At 33.9% G+C, this 24825-nt stretch overlaps 1 protein-coding gene across 2 annotated transcripts in view; it reads left to right on the top strand.

Annotated features, from left to right (window-relative positions):
* The window catches only part of DGKB (diacylglycerol kinase beta), a 279608-nt gene that overhangs the window by 81885 nt on the left and 172898 nt on the right, over positions 1 to 24825 (top strand). For both annotated transcript variants that reach the window (XM_087918197.1, XM_087918198.1), the window contains exons 18-19: positions 3849 to 3938; positions 9851 to 10011. In XM_087918197.1, coding sequence (XP_087774323.1) covers positions 3849 to 3938; positions 9851 to 10011 — 251 coding nt within the window. The remainder of the gene's footprint in view (positions 1 to 3848; positions 3939 to 9850; positions 10012 to 24825) is intronic.

Below are 24825 nucleotides of genomic sequence, written 5' to 3'. Positions count from 1 at the left end.
TGGTTCATCCCAACAATTTGGATATAACAAAAATGACTAAATATAAAGATTTATTAGATCCTTTAGGGAAACTAAGAACTCGACAGGACTTACAGGAACAGGGATTTAAAATTGATCAGTGGTTATATATACAAATCCATAGTAGATACAAACAAGATATCAAAGAGTTTGGAATTTATAGCAAATTACAACACTTAGATAAAATCTTATTAGGATCAAATAAAAAGAATATTTCTAAATTTTATAAATATTTATTGGAGGTAGAATTAGAGCAAGAGATAGTGAAAGGGAACATGATAATGTGGAGTAGGAATATTGGAAGAAGCATTACATTAACAGAATGGGAAAAGATCTGGAATAGAATCATTAAGATTACGAAATCTACGGCGTACAAAGAAAATATGTATAAAATGTTATATAGATGGCACTTACCCCTTCGAGGTTAGCGAAAATGAACCCAAACTCTAGTCCAAAATGTTGGAAATGTAAAAACATAGAGGGAACCTACTTTCATATGTGGTGGACCTGTAAAGAAGCCCAGAAATACTGGCAAAAATTAGAAAATGGCTGGAGGAGATAACCAAAGATCAAATTGAATACAAACCAGAGTTCTTCCTACTAGGGATCTCTGATAAACATTTTCCTAAAAAGACGAAATACATAATAATTCATATTCTAACTGCGGCCAGATTAGCATTTGCCCAGTGCTGGAAATCATCCCGTTTACCTACAGATCAATTGGTCATTCAGAAAATATGTGACTCGCAGAAATGGACAATTTAACCATAGCTCTTAAAAATAAAGAGTCTTCAGCATTTGATAATAATTGGAATGCATGGTATAATTGGTTATATCAGAGATAAACTGTTTAATGAGCATAAATAAGCATAAATATCCATAAATAGCGATAAGATGTGTATATTTAAAGTAAGGTAGGAGAATTGGATCTTGTAGACTGTCAAAAAGAATATTTGTCTGGTTTTAACGTATTTTCTTTTTCTTCCGTCTCTTTGTTTTTTTGTTTTTGTTTTTCTCTCTTTTATACTTCTTCTTCTCCTTTTTCGGTCGCAAGACCGAGCGTTTTTTTTTTCTTTTTCCTCTCTCTTTCTCTTCTTTCTTTCTTCTTTTCTCTCTCTGTTTCTTATGTAATGTTGTTATGTTATTTTTTTAATTGTAAATTCAATAAAATTTATATGAAAAAAAAAGAAAAGGGAGGAGGACCATTGCAACGCAGTTCCCCTCACTCCAATCCCCAAAGGCAAGTCAGAAAGATGCCATGATTGATAATATTAAAACTACTGAGAGATCAAGTGGGAGCAGGAATCCTGACTGAAAAGGATCCAAATAATCCACTTATTCCATGGTCTTCTGGAGTTGAAAGCCAACCATTTTCTCTAAAAAGGGAATTTTCGATACTATTGCCCAGATCTGCTGTTATAATTTATATGACTGATGGATCCATGAATGGACGTTTGATAAGAGTTTGGACAGAAGGATCTGGTTACAACCAATGGGAGAATCTGAAAGGTATCTGATGGAGGTGCTGCTGCAGCAGCAAAGGCTTCTAACTGCATCCAAAGCATAAGCTAAGGATTTGTTTTATTTGCAAAGATACTATGAATAATAAGAAGTGTGTGTGAGTGTGTGTATCTTGATTGATTGGATGGATGAATGATTATTTATTTATTTGTTTGTTTCCCTCTTTCTTATAAAAATTGTATAGGAGTGATAGAACCTATTCCAACCCTAAAATTCTAATATTTGATGAAATTAATATTTCTACAAAGATTTGATAAACCTTTCACTATCTGCCTCAAAGTGAAAAACCAGGAGAACTGTCATGGTCAGCTGATGCAAAATGCAAATTTAATGCTGGGTGATGTTCTGCCTGTTTTAATGTTTATTAAATGATAATTATATATAAAATGTAACATTATTAAGGATCAGCTGAATGTTTGGAACCATAAATATTTACTTAAAGATTAAACTGTGTTATTAGTCCTGCAAAAATGTATAGGAAATTGAGATAGTTTCCAATAAATTACTTGCTCTGTGTGAGAATTTTAAAGTCCAGTTACTCTCCTTTGCAGAATAATTGTGATAGAACTTCTAAGCGTTGATTTGGTAAATACTGTTTTAAAAATGCAGAATTTAGATAATTTCTATCTACAGATCACGAGACACAGTAATCACCAATATTCCTGAAAACCAAACTTCGTTGAAAAAGAAATACAAGTTTCCCCTGCGAAGGAAAATTGCAGCTAACTGGAAAAAGCTGCACAAGCATTTCTCAGGAAAAACTGTAGCCTGTTTAAGTATCCTCTATTGCCATAAAAGTGTTAGATTTAGTTCCACCCTTTATAATACAATGTCACTTGAGATCAAGGCCATTTATTACAGTGACTTTTTTCACATATCTGCCAGCAGAGAAAGTTGTCAATTCTATAAGGTAGCCCAAGTCAGGAAACAGAGATTGCAAAGGCTACTGAAATTTAACCTCATTGTTGTAGAATATCATTTCAGAATCTTAAGATTCTTTAAAAATCTTAAAATATTCTGTCAAGATTTTCTACCACCTTCTCTTATGCCATAACAATCTCAAAAGGTGGGATGGAAAACTCTTGAGTCTGTTTCTCACACCTCTTCCCTTCTGAAGTATTGTTTATTGTGCTTTATCTGCAACAGCTCTTGATTTATCTGTTTTCTGTACAGTATCTCCACTTTTTCTTCAGGTGAAGATCCTTGTCAAATGACTGCAGACTCTCTTATCCTTGCTTGGAAACAACTAGTACTATAGTCTATTGTAGCAGGAACCACTGAATCTATTCTATTTCATTCTATTAATAGCAGTGCCAATCACAGAGACAGGACTTGTGTGAGAATTTCAGATATACCTTGCTAACATAGTATAGGGCATGGGCATTTGCTACACATTGCCATGGCCATTCTGATTCAAGGGAACAATGAATTATATACTTCCTCCTGCTTCTATAATATAGAATGCATTCTACTTCATATTCTTTTCCCCATCCATCTGAATGGGAAAAGTTGTGGCGGGGGGGACTTCTGACTTCAAGGTAATGATTCAGTCAGTAGCTGATGACAACACCATTTCCTTGATTCCTCCCCTCCCCCATGAAGAAAATCAGCAAACTTTTTATGGCAAGGGAGAAAATTTAGAGAGCTGAACTGGGGAGGAGGAAGAATAACTTTGAGAAGTATGAAATGCTATTCAGATGGCAAACAAACCATCATCTTACTCCTACAAAATGCCTGTATTATAGCCAATCAAAGTCCAGTATGTTCTGTATGGACATTAACTGTCAATGACAAAATAACTGTACCTTATAAAAATAGGACCAATTCAAAATTTGCTGACTTCTGTATATAGTTTTCTACTTCTTCTTAATTTCTGAATGATTTCACAGATATTTTTTACCATTCGGTCTATGGATAATGGAAACACATAATTTATCATAGTCTGTCTTGTAAATTATCTACAGTTCTCAATCCAAAATGCAATATATTGCTAGGGTGCATTTATCTTGGTGAGTCATCAGTTACCATAATCACTTATTTTTTTCCCCCATTGATTTTAGCTCATGATAATTAGTTTCATAATCTTCTGTATCCTAAATGTGAAAATTAGTTTTTGGGAGATAGTAATTTCTTCTTGTAAGCTACTGGCATATTCCTTCTCAGTTGAAATGTGTAGATAGATTTTAAGGACACATTTTTATTAAAACAATATCTAACCATAATATTAATATAGTACATTTTTTTATATCTATGTGCTGTCTTAGCTGCTATTTATCTTAAACTATGCCTACATTTTTTTTTATTTACAGAGAAAGCAAATTTGATTAAGCATCCTCCTGTTGCTATTCTCCCTCTTGGAACTGGGAATGACTTAGCCAGATGTCTAAGATGGGGAGGAGGTAAACAAAAATAAACTTACTTAAAATATAAAGTGTTTTATTTTATCCATTTTCACATTTTAATCATTAATTTCTTTTTCTACAAAAGCATCACATATGTAAAACTGTATCATTGTAAAAAAAATTAAATATATTTCTTTTAAAAATTCTTTATGATCTGATATTTAACATAATTCAATTAGGTAGAAATTCAGTGGATTAAATGAAGGTATCCAAATTGTTTTTGGCTACTATAAGTGTCTGTCTCAACTCCTGCATATTATAGCCATGTCCGCTAATTTACTTTGTGTAATTCTGCTGGAAGGTTTGTAAACTCCAAGAATGCTTTGCATTATCTTATGTAGCTATTGTATAGTTGGACTGGGGAAACATGACTGTGAATTGGGAAAAAAACTGATTGTGTTCACTTCCTAAGCAAAAATTCCACATTTTGTTGTTGTTGTAAATCAGTAATAATTTTATACAGTACTTTATATAAAAACAGTGTATTACATCAGTGATCTTATTCAGTGGCCAGTTAGCAATGCCACTTTACAGGTTCCTTTAGTAGATAATATAATAGAAGAATTTATATGTGGAGAATACGCAAATCATGTTAATTTGCTCTCATCTTTGACATATGTAATATTCATCCATTCATATATTTAGAACCTGAGACCAATAGATATGATTTTCTACATATTTTATTCTTTGGATACATTATTTTCACAGTGTGAAGAAGTCAAGAAGTTTTATGAGTTTCATTGAGTATGATATAGTAAAAGGAAATCAAAACATGAACTATAGTATTTTCTGAAAGAGAATTGTTCATGTACTGAATTATTCCTATTTGATCTCAAATGTAATTTACTTATAGGTATTTGTTAATGTTTGGATATCTTTCAAAGCAAGTATCAAGATATAAATATAGTTATTTCCTTCTTCTCCCATCCAGTAGTAGATTTCAGACAACCAGTCTTATGGTGTTCTCTACCAGGATCCATGGAGGCAAAGAACAAATTAAAAAAGTATTTCATTTAAAACAAGCCTCCTGCAACCTTGTCTCCATATTTCAAAATATGAAGACCAGATCTATTTTTTGTTCCAGTACTTGATTTGTGAGATTTCACAAGGAAGGAGAATGAAAACCTGTCCAAGATGTTATGTAAAGATAAGCCAAGGAAACAGGAGGCTTTGATGTTGTAAGTCCTGCTGCTTTAAGATGCCAGTGAAGTCTCAAAATGACTTTTATTATAGTTATCTGCAGAAGATTCTAATTCATAATTTATTGCTGCTTTAGTGATCCCTCATTGAAACATCTTATTATGTATTCCTTTAATTTCTCTTGTGCTTCTTCTAACCTTTAAGATAACCTGTATACTTTTTTCTTTTAAAATAAATTAGTATGTACCTGATTAGTCCATTAAAAAGAAACCATAAAAAACTATGAAAATTATCCAGAGATTTAAAAATGATAAAACATAAAATAACTTAGAATTATATTACTTCATCTTATAATTCTGTAAATATTCTCAGAGTTACTGTGCTTCTTTTTTCTGCTGGAAAAATGGATTAGGATGGCATATATCAAATTAGACCTTTGTATTGAACTGTGCCCTCACAGTTTTTGAGGTCCCATCTTGATTAACAATGAAATCATTCAAGACAGACAAAGATTTAAGATTTTTTTCACTGCTTTTTAAGGAAATCAGTGTCACCTTTGTTCTTATAAGGACATATCTAACATATCTAGTTGTTCTTGATATACTTAGCATTATGTATTCCTTTGTATGAGCCACACCTTGAAAGTAGTTTTTAATAGCTTTAGAAAAAAATAAATCATAGCTTATAACGCAATTTCACTATATAATCAATTTTTTTTCCTTCTGGTTACATGTGCAGTAGTGTCTTTTCCATGTTCCCAGTTCTATGTTGTTATAGCAGTTCTTTGACACTTTCTATATCTCTTACTTTTGCCTGCTAAAGATCATGGTCTTTATGCATGTTTGGATCTTTCCCTGTAAATATTTTTAGATGTCTTTCTAACTCACATCTAAGTTTTTTGTTTCAATTAATACATTATTTTATACAGTTTTATTAAAATTAATCCTTGTTCTCTAAACTTCTAATAAAAAAGCAAAATCAAGTAAAATAATGTTATTTTTACTGACTCTTAATCGATCTTAATAACATATGACTGGAAATTTGGGAGAATACATCTTGACTCTATTATTCTTGATCTTTGAAAATAAAGTAAAATCACTTTATTTTTGATCTTTTTTACTTTTACATATCTATCTCACATCTTGTGAATTGTTTCCTGTAAAATAAAGGATATTTAGAAGAGGTATTATTTTTGCAAATGCCATATGCCAAGCTTGTTATAGAACATAATTATTAGAATGATGACATATTGTTTTACTAAGTGGAGTTCATTTAGGAGGCAGCACTAAATTCTGACTTAGTTCAATTTTATATGATCTGTAAAATTTCATTTCTTAGATTGCTTAATTTGAAGGCATTTTCTTGAATGTTTTTCTTTTTGAAATTTAGTTTCTATTGACTGCCCAATTCAGATTACTTCTATTAAAATTTAGTAAACTAATAAAACATTAAACAAATTTGTATTATTAACTTAAATTATTTTTAATTTACAATTAGCTTTCTGCATCTTAGATCAATGGCACATTAAATCTTCTACTAGCCAAAAACTTCATTAATAGTATTTTTGTAACTACTCACTTCAGGGATATGTTTGAATTTCAGTGCATACATTTGCCTAAAATAGTTGAACTAATGATTATAGAATTCAAATTAAAAATTCTAAGTTCTAAGAAGATATCCTGCTATTCTTATATAAGGTGCAGCTCATTTCATGTGCACATTCTTCATATATAAAATATTTCTAAGTGTATTTAAGAAGCCCACAAATATTTAATACTTAATAATGTTCTATCTTCTGATTTATTGATTATAACTGAAAATATTTCAGCTCACATGTTCAATAGAAGGATAGATTTCTTTAGGAAAACCTTGATCTTTTTTATTCAGAAATGGCAAAAATCTGATAGAATTCATACAAAAGTACTTCTTGAATATAGATGTAATTTAACATTTTAGACTGAAGTCAACTATATTTATTTGCGGTGCGCATTATTTTACCACTAGGGTATACGAACAGCAGAATATTCTTCATTGTATTCCTTAAGCTCTTCTCTAGAGCTTCTTTCTGCAATCCCTGATTGTCTGGAATCTTCTGCAGAGTAGAAAAAAGTGGAGCCACATAATAAAACATGATTCAGTTTTTTTCAGAACTCATGTTCTCTGATGCTATTACTGAAATTCCATAACTTCTTTTTTTTAATGGACTATCCATTCTGGATTAGGGCTCAATCACTTTACAAGCCTCCTGTTAATCCTAGAAAAATTCTTTCACCATTCTTTGCCTCCTTCCCTCTGGTAGCTGATGCCACAAGACTGATTTTTTTTTCTCTGAAACTTTTCATAGGATTGGAGACCAGAAGGGATAACAACATTTTTTTATGCTGGTAAGTAGTTTTTTCCTTTTCAGTGACACAGACTTTTTGCATGGATTATGAATTATTAAACAAATAACCTTTAGCATACACTGAACTTACTCCATTGCTGCTGAATATGTTGCTTAGCAATTCTAATTTAGCATCTTATAATAGGAAAAAATGTACAAAGTCTGTTTTTTTCTCTCCACTATTCAACCAACACACCATTGTGTACATACATACAATTGAAACTATATTGTTAAATATAATAAAAATGGTAGCATGATAGAGATTGGCAGGATATGTCCAATAATGGTATGATTGCTGCTGTGTGTTTTCATGGCATCATCTAACTGGAAGCTTTCTTAATGATAAGTTGTTATTATAGTTGAAATAAAAATCTCTGTAAAACAGAATGCTTCCTTGGTGAGGACTTAGAAAATTTGTCTCTCATTGCTGAAGAAGTAATTGCTATTTAAATGTTGGAAGAAATGTCCTGCTCCTTTCTTGTCTTCCTTTTTCTGCAATTTCCATCAAAAGTGCTATAAATACAAATACAAAGATTACTACAACAAATCATTGCTGAACCCACAAATAGTTTCCTACAAATGGATTTTTACTATGATATTAAAGAAGCTTTAATATCATATATATGTGTGTGTGTCATATATATGTGTGTGTGATGTGTGTGTGTGTGTGTGTGTGTGTGTGTCATATATTAGTCCTGCCTTCATATTTTTCCTCTTTCACACACCTATTCATGGTATCTATGAATCTTATTTTAAAGACATAAGTATTCATGTTGATATACATAAGCAAACACACACACTCACATACATAACCATTAAAATTACTCTGAGAAAGAAGGACTATCAGGCTGTATGTAGGCTTCCTGCATTTCCACACCCAAAAGATATCTGCTTCCATTAACAAAAAGAATAGAAGAAAGACATTGTAAGAGGCCAAAGAATGACCAAAGAGGTGTCGGCTGATATCTATCAAGAGAGGCATGAAACATTAGGAGCATAGAACTTGCAAATCTTGTATACTAGCCAACTGGTAGGAGTGGCTGATATTTCAACATCAGGAGCTATCACAAAATAAATATATAATATTGCAGGAATAAAGCTATCTGTATCTTTTGTATAACCAGGGGTGGGATTTTACCAGTTCTGCCCTGTTCTACTGAACCAGTAGCTCCAAAGAGAGGCTGAGACTGAACCAGTTTGCTGCGATGATCTTCTGGCCTTTTGTTTGGCCACCTGCCCACCCGGGCTCTAGGCTGTGCTTTATTCCCTGATTTTTCCACCTCAGCTGCTTGTGTGGCACAGCTGAGCGCTGAGCATCAGCAGGAGAAGATGAATGTTTGCAGAAGCCAGTGATTTGTAAACAATATGCACACGTGCGCAGTGTGGGCCCACCGAACCAGTTGTTATGTTGGTAGGATCCCATATAACAGAATAACAATATAACAGAAATGAAATACTAATGACATTCGTAACTTAGGATAAACAGAAATAATAGATTATATGATATATATAAAAAAATCATCAATCCCATATGAATATAATAATAAGACTGTTCCCAAAGACTGAGAAAGCTGGCTATCTGGCATGTTCAAAATCATATACAGATACAGCATATAGTCACATAAATATTGGTCAGATTGTATCACATGCTAACAAAACACATCTCAGTGATGACTCCTCCAGAAAAGTTGTATTTCTACATTCAAATAATTTAGATTTATGACAATATTTATTGATGCATATATTTTAAAATTAACATAATGAAACCCAGCTATAATATTACATTGATTATGCCTTTCTTTTTGTATTGAGTATGAATGTTCTGATAGGTAGGACCTTATGAGCAATGACAAAGTTATCCAAGTCATGTTATGATATACAGAAATCCATTGAATCAAAGTCCCTAAAGTGTTTTTTTTTTCTGAAACCTTATCTTGGAATATTGCTTAACATAATGCCATTAATGAACTTTGCTTTGATATCACTTGCTTCAGCACCTCTGCCACTTCTTCACTCACTTACTGCTACTGTTCATTGGGCAATTAAAGACAGCAGACAATTATTTTGCAATTATTCAGAAATAAACAGGGAGCTAAGTGATTATTAATAAAAATTTGTGGTGGGCTAGTGGTTTGTTTTATGTTTTGCAGTAAAATATCTGATTCCCAACTCAGCTACCTAATTAGGGAGAAGATGCTAAATCCATACTTTTAGTTCCAGTGTCTGTGCCCTCACTGCTGAAATGGTGGCAAGTCATTAAAGCAGAACCAGGGGGTACAGATAGGTGCTAATGGTTAAATGCATCCTTTATGTATTAATGTGAGGTGCTGACCTAGTTCCTAAATCTGCCATTTCAAATCACCGTGCTTTATTTTTTTTCCAAAAGGATATGAAGGGGAGAATCTTCTCACGATTTTAAAAGATATTGAGAATAGTACCGAAATCTTGCTGGACAGGTGGAAATTTGAAGTCATACCTAATGATAAAGATGAAAAAGGAGATCCCGTGCCTTACAGCATTATCAATAATTACTTTTCAATTGGAGTGGTAAGATTTTTTTATATTTTCATATAATCCATTTTTTTTCCATTCAAAATAACTATTTTGAGCTGATGTTCAGCATGAGGGATGGCTGAATGCAAATAATTCATTTTTTCTTAGCAAAAGGAATATGTAGATGACACAATTTGCATAAATGTATTTACATAGTCAAAGTAAAATTATTTTCTCAAGCTCTTCCACCTGTTCTTGCATGGGCAATATAATCACACTGTTTGTAATGGTTTGTATGAAGAGCTGTAGCACTAAATTAGTGGTGCCTATACAAATATCAAGGATGAATCATTCATTAACACCTCTTATCTGTCATGTTAGTAAATATTCAGATTTTTAGATGAATGCTGTTGAAGTACATTTGTTAATGTACTTAATGGATAGGTAATGGATAGGTAATTGATGACATATATTAGTCTACCTATTCCTTTCCTATACCAGTTGTTGACTTTCCTGGTGACATAGAAAAAGAATTGTATGTATGTATGTATGTATGTATGTATGTATGTATGTATGTATGTATGTATGATAAGCACATACTTTATATGCAAAATATCCCAGCTCCAATTCCATTGACCTCTGGGTAGGACTGGAAAAGATTTTAAGGTGGAACCAAGAATGGTCTGGTTATAAAATCATCGACAATAATTTTTTTTTCTAAAGTAATATTGAATGTAGGATTAGGACTATGAAGGCGGCCAAATCTTTTTTGATATATAAATAATTTATTACAAATTATTTGCCAAGATGTACTAAAGTGCTAATTATAGTCATTCAGAAATTTCTAGTACCTGTTGAATTACAGTCCAGTGAGGAAATCCAAATAATATATTGACTGTATATTTTGTTGGTTTGTTTGTATCATGCCTTTATTATTACAAATCTACAATTTTCTACAGTACCGAAAATGTTTGCCTTCATTTCTTCAGTATTTAATAATCCAAGGTATTTAAGGTATTCATCCTCTGAATAGAAAAGTACAATTTTTTTCCACTTTTTTAGTGATAGGAGAAGCAATTTCTATGCATTGGCATGAAAAAAGTTCCAAATCTTCTGCATCCCCCCTCCCCTCCCCCTCCCCTCCCTCTCCCCTCCCTCTCCTCTCGCTCTCTACCCATCCAACCATCCATCCATCCCATATCTATCTCTCACAGAATAGATAATACTAGCATAGAACAAATGTTTAAATAAAAATAACAATGTAAATAATAGAACAAGAAAAATCAGAATGATCAATAAATGTTCTCTAGGACAGTTTAGAAACATCTTTTTTGGTGAATTTTTTGATTAATTCATTATACAGCAACCTTGTAACTTTCAACTTTATAATTATGATAAGGAAAAATTAAGACATTAATGTAGGAATCTCTTTTGAGACCTGTGAAAACTGTAATTTGCAATGTAACAGCAGTTAAAATATACGTACGCTGAACTACCAAAAAAAGAAAGAAAGAAATACCTTAGAACTTACTGAGATTCATGTGGAGAAAGATCCTCATTTGTATTACTACTCCTGAGGAATAGAAATCAGCTTGTGTTCACTGTCTAGTTTATACTGCAATGTAGCAGTAAACTATGTATGACAAAGGTAAGTGTAGTTTTAGAACATTTAATATATTGCCACGTAAATGTATAATCAGGAATTTTAATTGTTGTATTTTAATATCATTCAATTGTACTCAGTCACTAAGATTCTCTCTTGATAGTAGGCTAAACCTTCAAATCCTGCTTAATTCTCATAACAATACATTTTGGATTAGTGACAAGCTTTCTCTCTTCACTGCAGTTATTTTAAATTTCTGTCAGTATGTTTAATTCCTTATATTTAATATATTTTTCCAGAATAAAAGAAGAATATGAACTACTAGAAACCTGGACATCACATTTAATTTTGTTCTGGATAAAGATTTTCTTTTGACATCACAATACAAGTGATACATACAGTTTTGTAACTTATGGTAGCTTTTACATGGCAGTAAATCAAAGTGATATCCAGAAAGAGCATTAAAAATAAGAGGAGTAAGATGAATTGTTTTACTGTACTAGCTACTCTTAAATTATATTCAAATTATTTATATTTTGTTTAACTCAATTATGATAGTAAGTCCAGGACTAACTAGATTAGACTAGACTAGACTAGACTAGACCATACTATTACCATACCATACCATACCATACCATACCATACTGACTTGTAAGTTATGCCATTCAATAAGTGACTCATCATCTTACTGCTCCTGATTTCATGACTATTTTTCTGGTGTCAATTAAATGAATGACTGCAGTTAAGTGAATACCACAGCTGTTAAGTAAACACCACAGCTGTTAAGCAAATGTATTGTCTGCAATGGTCATTTTTTGTGAGAAACAAATAGTAAATTGGGATCCTATTACCACATGACAGTTTAAATGGCTGTAAATGCAGGCTGGTTGCAGAATGTCCCAAATGTGATTATGTGACCATTGGAAGGCAGGGCAGCTGGCTGTGGAAATTTCAAATCCAGGTTGTAAGAAATCTTAGGAGTTCTGGTACAATTTTAAACATTCCTAAGGAACGGGTAATAAATTGAGGATTACTTATGATATGAACATATAATAGTATTTTTTTGTATTCTTTAGTTAGCGTGTATGTATATGTATGTATATGTATGATATATGTATGATATGCTGACTGTATCAAAAGTAAGTCACACATCCCGCAACTCAGCTTTAACCTTCAACCACAACCCTACCTTAACCAATCCACCATCACCCAAGACTTGGCACGCACGCCCCTAACTACCTCAATTCCAACTACTGCTGGCCTTAATAGCAAGCTACTCAATGCAAGAAGCCTTGTAAATAAAATACCTGATTTTTTCCTCCTACTAAATATGGCTAAATTCGACATTATATTTGTCTGTGAAACATGGCTCAACGCATCTCTCTCTGACTCCATTACCACAGTAAGAGACTATCATGTTTACCGATCAGATCGTGAAATTCGTAGAGGAGGTGGTGTTGCTATCTTCTATAAAAAGTCCTTACATCTAAAAAATATCCAAGTTACCCAGGAGCTTGCTCTTCCTGAGACCATTATCTGTGAACTATCCTTAAATATCACAATTTGATTCTTACTATGTTACAGAGCACCTGATTATGACATCGAACATGTAAACAAGCTAAATACACTACTAACATGGGCAGCATCCTGCCCATACCCTTTTATCTTTCTTGGTGATTTCAATCTGCCTCATATTGACTGGACCCTAAATGAATGTACAACTGAAACCATACACGCAACCTTTTACAGTTCTGTTACAAATCTGGGACTGGAACAACTAGTAACCAACAACACTAGACTAAACAACTGCCTCGATCTCATCTTCTGCAATAGTTTGAATTTAATTTACGGAATACAAACTAAACTACCCTTTTCCAGCAGTGACCACAATATGATTGACTTTTGTCTCAACATACGTCCACACCAAAACCACCAAAATGACGTAATCCCCAATTATAACTTCAAAAAAGGCAACTATGATCTTATAGACAACGATCTCTCATTCCTTGATTGGCAATCTCTATTCACTGGATGCAATACTGTTGAAGACCATTACAACATATTTTTACTTGAAGTTAAAAGAGTCATCAAACTATATGTACCAGCAACAACTCCGAAAACAAAACAAAAAAACAGATTGCCCATAACAATAAGGAAACTTCAATCCAAAAAGAGATCACTCTGGCGGAAAAACAAATCTGGTCATGTTGTCAATTTCAAAAGCCGATACAAAAATTTATGCCACCAGATAAAGACCGAATGCACCAATTATCACATTAAACAAGAGGAAAACCTTCTAAGCACCAATTCCACCAGTGCTTTTTACAATTTTGTAAACAACAAACTAAAAGATTCAAGGTCCATTCCACCCCTGATAGGACCTATTGGTAAAGACTGCAACGACGACACCATTAAAGCCAACATCTTTAACACATTTTTTGGCTCAGTATTTGTAAACAGCAATGGATCATGCCCAGTATTTCCTAGCCGAACCACAGATAAATACAATGATCTAATACATATCGATTTTACAGAAGACAATGTTGAAAAAGCACTTCGCAATCTAAAACCATCTCTATCTATTGGACCGGATGGAATATGTGCCTATTTCTTAAAAAAGCTATCCACTGCCATAGCCAAACCTATAAGCATAATCTTTGAAAAATCTTTCAGGACCAGTTCCTTGCCTAACCTATGGTCACAAGCCACAGTCATCCCCATCTTCAAAAAGGGAGACCCTAGTCTAGTTGAAAATTACAGACCAATCTCCTTATGCTGCATCACCTGTAAAGTCATGGAATCAATTATTAACCAATCCATCATCCTCCACTTAGAGACAAACAACCTACTCTCCAATAAATAATTTGGTTTCAGAAAAAAACTATCCTGTAATCTGCAACTCTTACACTGCAAAAACATATGGACTACACAACTTGATCAGGGCAAAACAATCGATGCAATCTACATAGACTTCTGTAAAGCCTTTGATTCAGTGGTACACGACAAACTACTACTAAAACTAAAATCTTATGGTATCTCTGGACAACTGGATAACTGGATAGAAGCATTCCTGTCAAACAGACAACAAATGGTCAAAATTGGGAGCGTCCTATCAAATTCTGTACCTGTCAATAGTGGTGTCCCCCAAGGCAGTGTTCTAGGACCAACTCTCTTCATACTCTACATAAATGACCTCTGTGATCATATTAAGAGCAACTGCGTTCTTTTCGCTGCTGATGTAAAGCTTTTCAATACCACAGAGAATACTGCTACCCTTCAAAAAGATCTTGACTGTGTATCAGAATGGTCAAACAAATGGCAACTTCAAATCTCACCAAATAAATGCTCTGTCTTACATATTGGCAAATAAAATCCGAAAATAAAATACAAGCTGAATAGTCAAGATCTTGTTGATGATCCAAGCTCTGTAAAGGACCTTGGAATACTCACCTCTAATGATCTAAGTGCTAGAGCCCACTGCAACTACATAGCCAAAAAGGCATTAAGAGTTAACCTAATCTTACGTAGCTTTTTCTCTGGTAATATCACACTACTAACTAGAGCATACAAAACATTTGCTAGACCAATACTCGAATACAGCTCATCAGTCTGGAACCCACATTACGTATCTGATATTAGCACAATTGAGAAAGTCCAGAAATATTTCACAAGAAGAGTTCCCCACTCCTCTACTCATTGTAGAATACCTTATGCCACCAGACTTGAAATTCTAGAACTAGAAAACCTTGAATTACGCTGTCTTCGGTCTGATTTAAGCATGGTATATAAAATCATACATTGCAATGTCCTACCTGTCAATGAATACTTCAGCTTCAACCATAACAACACAAGAGCACACAACAGATACAAACTCAAGGTTAACCACACCAAGCTTGATTGCAGGAAATACGACTTCAGCAACAGAGTGATCAATGTCTGGAATACTCTACCCGACTCTGTAGTTTCTTCCCCAAACCCCAAAAACTTTAACCTTAGACTGTCTACTATTGACCTCACCCCTTTCCTAAGAGGTCTCTAGGGGGCATGCATAAGCGCACCAACGTGCCTACCGTCCCTGTCCTATTGTTTCTTTTATTTTTCTTTTATTTTTCTTATATGTATCCATTTCATGTATTCATAACTATGTATACACTTATACTTATTATCTTGTAAACAATTGACAAATCAAATCAAATAAAAAATAAAAAAATAAAATGATCATTATTCAACATTCATATCATCTGTACAGCTGAAATTGAGTATCAGGAGATTGTTATATCTTCATGAGTTATATAATGTTTCATTATGGTTATATTGTTTATAGTCTATTATCATTTTAAGAATTATTTTTGTACACACATTTTTAATTTTTATATTGTAGTTGTATTATTATGTGATGTACTGTTTTGTGTAGCAGTTACAAAAAAGATAAGTGTAATAGTTACACCAACAAATCTTAACATATTTCATAGAAAAGGGCCAGGCAGTTTCTCTAAATCAGAAGCACAAAAAACCAGCAATTTTTCTGAAGTTGAGGAAGCTCCCAGTTTTAATTCATATTTTGGGAATGATAGTGTTGAGGGACAAAATTTGGTATATTATAATATGGAAAGGCTTAAATCACTCATTGTTCCTAGTAGAAATCATAACTCCACTTCCAAAATTTTAGCTGGTTTTCCCCTGGTTTCACTAATGTGTGTTTTTATAATCATAATTTTTTGGAACTGATTGCAAAATTTGTTTCCTGCCCCTACTTGTCTTGTGTAATTCAAAGTATGCTGTTGCCGCATAGTAGCACAGAACTGAGTATATGTGTAATTTTTATCTCTTTGAAAACCTCTGTGTTCACTTCAGACTGCCTAGGTTGTTGAAACTGTCTAGTTTTGTAGCAGAGTCCTAGATGCTTGGGGTTTCAGAACCCTTTTCTGGTAGGAACAACGATAACAGTTGAAGCATCCTCCCCCTTCGCATAAGTGGTGTGAGATGGAAGATAGTAACTTCCATATTTGCCCCTTTCTACCTACCTTCCCACCATTGGGATTTGAGCATGGATTGGCTGCAGTTCAGCGGCAAAATTCCAAGCTATCAGTATATGGCAGCAACAAGATATAGAATATTAATACTATCTTAGTGCTTTCCAAACCTAGGTAAATTACTCTAATTTGGGTAAGTGGTTGGTTTTTTTTTTGGTTTGGGTAGCTACACACAAACCATTATCCAATTACAAGAGATATATTTAAATTGACTTAAAGTCAAATTGACTTATATTAAATTGACTTAAAGACTTACAGTCACACTTCCACTTAGCAACTGCTTCACTTATTGATTGACTTGCCAATCCCAATTATGGTTGCTAAATGAGGACTTCAAGTTTCTTGAAATTGAATGTATGGCTTTCCTTTCATGAAGTTTAGAGATAGTTCTTGGAATGAAAAATAGGGATAGAAGAGAAAACTTATTTCATTCTCCCACTGAGAACTAGAAAATTCAATTCATTCTTGTTTTTCAACCATGAATTTGGTTTGATCAGGACTTCCTTTGGCACAAACAGGGTTTATGAATTATTTGGAATTTCTGAAAGCTGCTTTATTTGAAGGAACTTACAATCTCCAATCTTATGGGGGAGGATTGTGTTACTATATTATTTTCCAGGGCATTTGGCAAACATTGCAACATTTACATTTATATGAATTAACTTGTCATGGGTTTTGTTTTAGAAAGTCTGGTCATCTTATGTTTGCTATGTTTATGAATGTTAGTTAGACTAATTAAACAAAGTAGGATCTCCAGGGCAAGCTTATAATATTCTTATTTTGCTATGGTAACCTGGTAAACATAGCTGTTCAAAATCATCATTGCCAAGGGAACGGATAACTGCTATTTGGCCATTTAATCCTGCGAACTCATGGCTTTATGCAGTATTCATTTGTAAGAATGAGATTTTTTTTCTCCTTGATAATTTAAAACTGCTCTGGACCAAAGCCTTGCTACAAAACTTCAATGTACCTCACCTTTTCCATCCTTTTGAAATGTTTCATATTGCTTTGTATAATAAAACATGGACAATTGACATGAAATAAACACTCAACAAAAACTATATCTGCATATTTTCCATACCCAATGGCAGAACATAGGGAAAATGAAATAGACAAGAGTGAATGATAGATATTGCTGGGGAACTGATGCCTCCAAATATTTCATTTGTTTTCTGGATGAAAATGTGATTTAAGAGAAATGTTTTTTATCTTATGAGTTTATGTTTTGTACAGACCATAAGGTCAAATGCACATTTCATTAAAATAACATTGTAGAGTGACTTAGAGTCCTTATATGTATTCATAACCGAAAGGAAAAATAAATACTGAAAAAACAAGAAAGAACTAGAGATTCAGAAATAAATAGTGTAATTAGATAAATGAACTGTTACTGTGTTCTGTAATTAACTTATCAACGTATGTAATACTCAATAGTTATAATATTTTTGTGTAAGAGATTTGTAATTTACTAAGTAATAATTAGCTATTCATCTCAATATTCATAAATCCTACGCTAATAAAATCTTCTGTAATAATAATATATTAATAATATTCTCTATACTGTGAATTAAAATACCACATATTTAAAGAAAGGGCAAAAGGGGAGTTAGAGATGCCTGTGCTCTCCTGTAGCACAGAAATTGTATGTCATATTTAACTATAGGTTGCATATGGCACAAATTTTAATAAGTGTTCCCCAATGAGTTTAGGACAATCTCTTTTACAATTGTAAGGTAAGATATTATTATGCTTGTACTGCAGGGGTGTCAAACTCATGTCCTTATGGCAATATCATGTGATGCATTGGATCTTTTTTTCCCCTTTGCTAAACTAGTCATGGGCAGGGCCTACGCATGACACATCCAGCTCATGGTCCAGGAGTTTGAGAGCTCTGTTGTACTGTTTTTAATGCCAAATGCTATACAGCTATTTAAAGACTATAACCGGAATTAAATACAAATAATTACATTTTTAATTACTAAACTCATTTGTTTAATATCAGTTTCTTGAGAGATTCACAGTACATTTTCATGTGTTGGAAAGCTATTGTAGTTAATATGTAATATACATTTCACATGAATGATATTTATGTCATAATTACTACTGCTACCGTAGAATTTGTTACACAAATCTATTATAAAAAGAAATTGTAATGGAAATAGTTCTACTTGTATATGTAGATCCAATGATAAATATAAATATAAATATTTGTTTTCTTAAGTTTTCGCGGGTACTTACATGTATGGTATTCAGCTTTGTTCAGGTATTTTCCCACATCATTGTGGTTGTGCTTTTAAAATTGTAGCAATGATTCGGCAGAATCTCATCTGCCATCATCAGGCTTCTGTATTGTGTTTGTCAAAATATATATTGAGAGCATTTTTCCAATGTTTCGACGAGGTCCCACTCGCCATCTTCAGGCTGGTGCTTTCAGCTTCGTGCTTGTGCGAGCAAAGCACTTTGATGAACACAAAAATGCAGTAAAAAAGCTGGAACACACTTTCTCACTAGTCCAACACATGAAAGCCGCAGGTCATAGCATCAACTTCAATGGCACCAAAACCTTAGTCTCTATAGAAAACCCTAGCTACAGAATTATCAGAGAAGCCATAGAGATTGAAAAAAGACCTGAAAGCATGAATAGAAGGGATGACTCCACCAGACTGTCAATTATCTGGAAGCCTGCACTCACAAACAAAAAAATCCCCACACCACAAGCCAGACAAACACCCGGGCACAAACAGATCCCCCCGATACCTCCAGCTCAACCCCTCCCCCGAACCAGGCACCCAGATGAAACCTAGCTTTCTAACAAATGATAGCTGTCCAAGCCGCACTAAAAGCCTCCAATACAGGAAACACAATGTTGCCAGCCAATCAAGACAAAAAAAGCCACAAAACAGACAGAAGATATTAGAAACACCAATCAAGCAGAACACAGCAAACTCCAAGACCAATAAACACAGACCAAGACTCCCAACCAATCGGGATGAAGAAAAAACCATTCTGGCACATCAGATGGCTAGCACCAAATTTAAAACAGAAACGGCTGTGAAAGTCTGACTCACAGACGAACACTATACAGAAACCTGATGATGGCAGATGAGATTCTGCTGAAACGTTGCTACAACTTTAAAAGCACAACTATAATGACATGGGAAAATACCTGAACAAAGCTAAATACCATACATATAATATATATGCTTTCATTCATTTAAACATAAAAAGGTTATCTAATTGAAATGACGATGAAAAAGTTTAGGTTGAGGCATATTTTTTAAAATAATTTATTTTAAAAGAGTTATTCTATGTATTTAGCTCCTTCAAAAAGAAGGGATTATGTTTGGCCTGTACTTTAATAGTTTGAATAACAAAGCAAGTACAATTTTATTCAGTGTCCTGATTCTTACTTAATTTATTACTTATAATTAAAACTGGTTTCAAATTATTAAAAAATAAACAAGAAACAATATGCTGACACAATTATTTACTTACTTACAGAGGTTATTCTCATTTACAGTACATCTCTTAGAACTTACATTTTTCATTTTATTATACAGGTGAAACTTGAAAAATTAGAATATCGTGCAAAAGTTCATTTATTTCAGTAATGCAACTTAAAAGGTGAACCTAATATATGAGATAGATTCATTACATGCCAAGCAAGATAGTTCAAGCCGTGATGTGTCAGAATTGAGATGATTATGACTTATAGCTCATGAAAACCCCAAATCCACAATCTCAGAAAATTAGAATAGTACATGCAATCAATAAAACAAGGATTGTACATAGAACAATATCGGACCTCTGAAAAGTATAAGCATGCATATGTACTCAGTATTTGGTTTTGGCCCCTTTTGAAGAAATTACTACCTCAATGCGGCGTGGCATGGAAACTATCAGCCTATGGCACTGCTGAGGTGTTATGGAGGATGCTTCAATAGCGGCCTTCAGCTCTTCTGCATTCTTTGGTCTCATGTCTCTCATCTTTCTCTTGGCAATGCCCCATAGATTCTCTATGGGGTTCAGGTTAGGTGACTTTGCTGTCCAATCAAGCACAGTAATCCCACAGTCATTGAACCAGGTTTTGGTGCTTTTGGCAGTGTGGGCCTGCTGGAAAATGAAGTCAGCATCCCCATAAAGCTCATCTGAAGAAGGCAGCATGAAGTGCTCCAAAATCTCCTGGTAGACGGCTGTGTTGACCCTGGACTTAATAAAGCACAGTGGACCAACCCCAGCAGATGACATTGCTCCCCAAATAAACACAGACTGGGGAAACTTTACACTGGACTTCAAGCATCTTGCAGTGTGTGCCTCTCTGTTCTTCCTCCAGACTCTGGGTCCTTGGTTTCCAAATGAGATGCAAAAGTTGCTCTCATCAGAAAAGAGGACTTTGGACCACTGAGCAACAGACCAGTTTTGTTTTTCTTTAGCCCAGGTAAGACGCTTCTGACATTGTTTGTTGTTCAGGAGCGGCTTGACAAGAGGAATATGACATTTGAAGCCCATGTCCAGGATCCGTCTGTGTGTGGTGGCTCTTGATACACTGACTCCAGCCTCAGTCCACTCCTTGTGAAAGTCCCCAACACTTGAATGGCATTTTCCTGACACTCTTCTCTCAGGCTGTGGTCATCCCTGCTGCTTGTGCACCTTTTTCTTCCACACTTTTCCCTTCCACATAACTTTCTATTAATGTGCTTTGATACAGCACTTTGGGAACATGCAACTTCGTTTGCAATTACCTTTTGAGGCTTTCCCTCCTTATGGAGGGTGTCAATGATGATTTTCTGCACAACTGTCAGGTCAGCAGTCTTTCCCATGATTGTGATTCCTACTGAACCAGACTTGGAAACCATTTAAAGGCTCAGGAACCCTTTGCAGGTGTTATGGCTTAATTAGCTGATTAGAGTGGGACACTTTGAGCCTAGAATATTAAACCTTTTCACAATATTCTAATTTTCTGAGATTGTGGATTTGGGGTTTTCATGAGCTGTAACCCATAATCATCTCAATTATGACACATCACGGCTTGAACTATCTTGCTTTGCATGTAATGAATCTATCTCATATATTAGGTTCACCTTTTAAGTTGCATTACTGAAATAAATGAACTTTTGCACGATATTCTAATTTTTCAAGTTTCACCTGTATGTATTTGAAGAATGAATACTTTTTTCTTTTAGAAAACAGAAGTCAATTTGACACTGGGATATAATGAAAAGAAATCGTTTTCTGAAATGCAGCTGTGATCATATTTAAGTTTATTAGGTTAATACAATACAATAATAAGTACAAGCTTAATTGATGTTTTTCCTATTTAATGTGGGTTACTGACATTTTGATATGAAGCACCAGGCCTTTAATGAGGTTTCAGTCAAGAGTGATACTTAGATAATGATACATGAATTCATAAAAATTATAAAATAAAAATGCTATAGTCCATTTTAACTTTACCTTATGAGAATCAACATTGGCCACAAGATTAACAAGATCTTGATTGACTACTAATACTTTCATATTTTAGTGCCTAATTATGTCTAGTTAATTGTATGAGATAATGTTTGAAGCTGAATTTAACAATGTAACTTAATCTATCACCCTGACAAATTTCCTGGGAAAAGATTTACCATATAAAGTATTAATAACTGCTGCCAGCATTAAATGTATGGCTTTCTATAGTGTGGTTATATTTACTAAGTATTAAATTTGACAAACTGTTATCAGAATCTCTGAAGGCAAAATCCTTACCTTGGGTTAGTGGAAAAATAGTGTGATAAAATGAAGACTATCTTTCCAACTTCTTGCTTGGTATTTTTGGTGGCATGTAACATTTGATTAGGGGGGAAAAGCTACATGATTGGTCTTAACCATCTGTTGGCAGTTTACATAACAGTATCTGGGGTTACACATGGTGAAATGATAAACTAGCTTGTTTATCACAGAAACACATCCTGTTCATAAAGCTTTATATTGCAAATTTAGCTTTATATGTTTGTGGAAGTTTTATTGGCAGGGAGTTAGAGGGAACTGCTACTTAAAAGTACATACTCTTAAAGCTTACATGTGTGTAAAATAAACTATGATAAGTCAATAAACTGTGAAAGTCATAAAGCAGGGTTAATAAAAGCACAACAAACAGGCAACCAGTTAACTAATTAATCTCTGCAGTGAATGAGATTCAACTCCAAATTATTGTATTGAGTAGATGTAGGATCTAGTATCCCTGTAAATATTCTTAAATATTTCTTTTATTATATTAATTATAACATTTTATATTATAGCATATAGTCTCCATATTTGGGGAATAATTATACTATGACTCAGCATTGTATAATTGCATATAATTCTTATAAGCAATCTCCCCTTTATTTTATGTAGACATAGAAAAAACTGAGGTTTTAACTATTTTTTTAAAATGAAGCTTCAAAATTTCAAGTTAATTAGGAATATATTTTTATTAAGTTACCCTGGAACCCAAGACCATTCTGTGTTTTTGTACATTCTATTTTAATTGGTACCTAATGTTATATTAAATTAAATAAACACAAAATTATATGTGGATATTTATTATTTCTTACTTTTGCATTCTAATTGCCTTCTAATTATTCATGTAATAATCATGTAGATCAGTGGCCTTTTGGGCACTAGATTTCTTGGAGAGAGGTTTTTGCATGGATTGGGAATCGTGGTTTCACATGCTGCCTCCAATGGATGGGGCTTCACTTGTTTGTGCAGCCTGGTTTCTGGCATACTGTGGCCCAGTGATGGTCTATGGACCAGGGGGGTGGGTACACCTGATGTAGATTCTTGATGTTGCATTTGCAATTTGCCGTAGAATGCTTTCCTTCATTGGATCCGAGATAAACTTTATAGTATTGATGTTAATTCGATATCCATTAAATTCAATAAATATGATGATTCTTTCATCTGGCTTCTACACAAATTTATCTCTAGCAAGTATAGCATATACTAACTTATAAAGGAACCTTTTAAGTAGGTTTAATGAACTGTTAGTTGCTGACTCCTTTATGAGAGTTTACAGTTTGTGTTCTATAATTAATTCAGACAAATATAGAACTAGATCAGAGGTAGTAATCAGCAGGTTCTGACCAGTTCTGGAGAATCAGTAGTGGAAATTTTGAGTAGCTCAGAGAACCAACAAATCCCACCTCTGACTGGCCCGCATCTATTCTCTGCCTCCCAATTCCCAGTTGATCGGCTGGGTCTTCTTTGGTTGCCCTGCATAGGAGAACAGAGCTGGAAAGCAGGCTATTGGGTTGGGGAGGGAATGGGGATTTTGCAGTAACCTTCCCCTGCCACACCCATGAAGCCACACCCACTAAGCCATGCCCACCAAGCCACACCCACAGAACTGGTAGTAAAAAAATTTGAATCCCACCACTGAATTAGATTGCATGATAGGACTATGATGTAACAAGGACAATAAGGAAAACCTAGATGCCTTTGGCCTAACTATAATCTACATAACTATAGCTTCATAACTTTCTATAATCTGGAAGATATAATGCAGAGATCATCTAAGCTCTGCAAATCAGCTGCTTAGAGGCCTGGGATGATTCTCACAAGCCTTGGATGTGCAATATTGCAGATTGTGGCAATATTTGTTCTTTCTAGATTCATTAACTTCATAAGAATTGGCAGTAATTACTACAAAACCATTGAACTGCAGTGTTAATCATAACTAATATTTCTGTTTTATACCTCAACATTTTACCTGATAATAATTCTATCACAAGTTTCAAGCCTTTGCTGATGTAAGTGATTGGAGATTAAGCTTCTTTCATACATGGCATATAACTGTGGGAGCATATGGCTTTAATTAAGTAGACTATTCTAGCTCCTTCTTAGGCAGTTTTCCACATGGCAAGCAATATTTGTTGAACACAAATCAAGTTTTACAGCTGTCTCTTAAAAGAAACTGATTGAATGACATAGGTTGTTTTTAAACACTCTGTTGGGTTACTTTATAGAACCTCAGGAGATTAAGCCAGAAGAAAAGTTGGATTGGACATATACATTAAATATCATTTTGATCAGCCCCTACCTATCTTCTCATTTTAATCTCTTTAAAGTATTGCTTGAGGAATTATTATGTAACAGTAAATGTTGGCAGGCAACACTGTGAAACCAAGATAATTTTTTTATTAAACTTATTCTTGCTTCCCCCCCCCCATTTCTTTTAATTAAGCCATTAAATGTAGTTTAATA

The sequence above is a fragment of the Pseudonaja textilis genome, chromosome Z (assembly GCF_049901715.1).
Source record: "Pseudonaja textilis isolate UNSWEBS1 chromosome Z, rPseTex1.2, whole genome shotgun sequence".
Classification (NCBI taxonomy): domain Eukaryota; kingdom Metazoa; phylum Chordata; class Lepidosauria; order Squamata; family Elapidae; genus Pseudonaja; species Pseudonaja textilis.
This window is presented reverse-complemented; position numbering and strand designations above follow the sequence as displayed.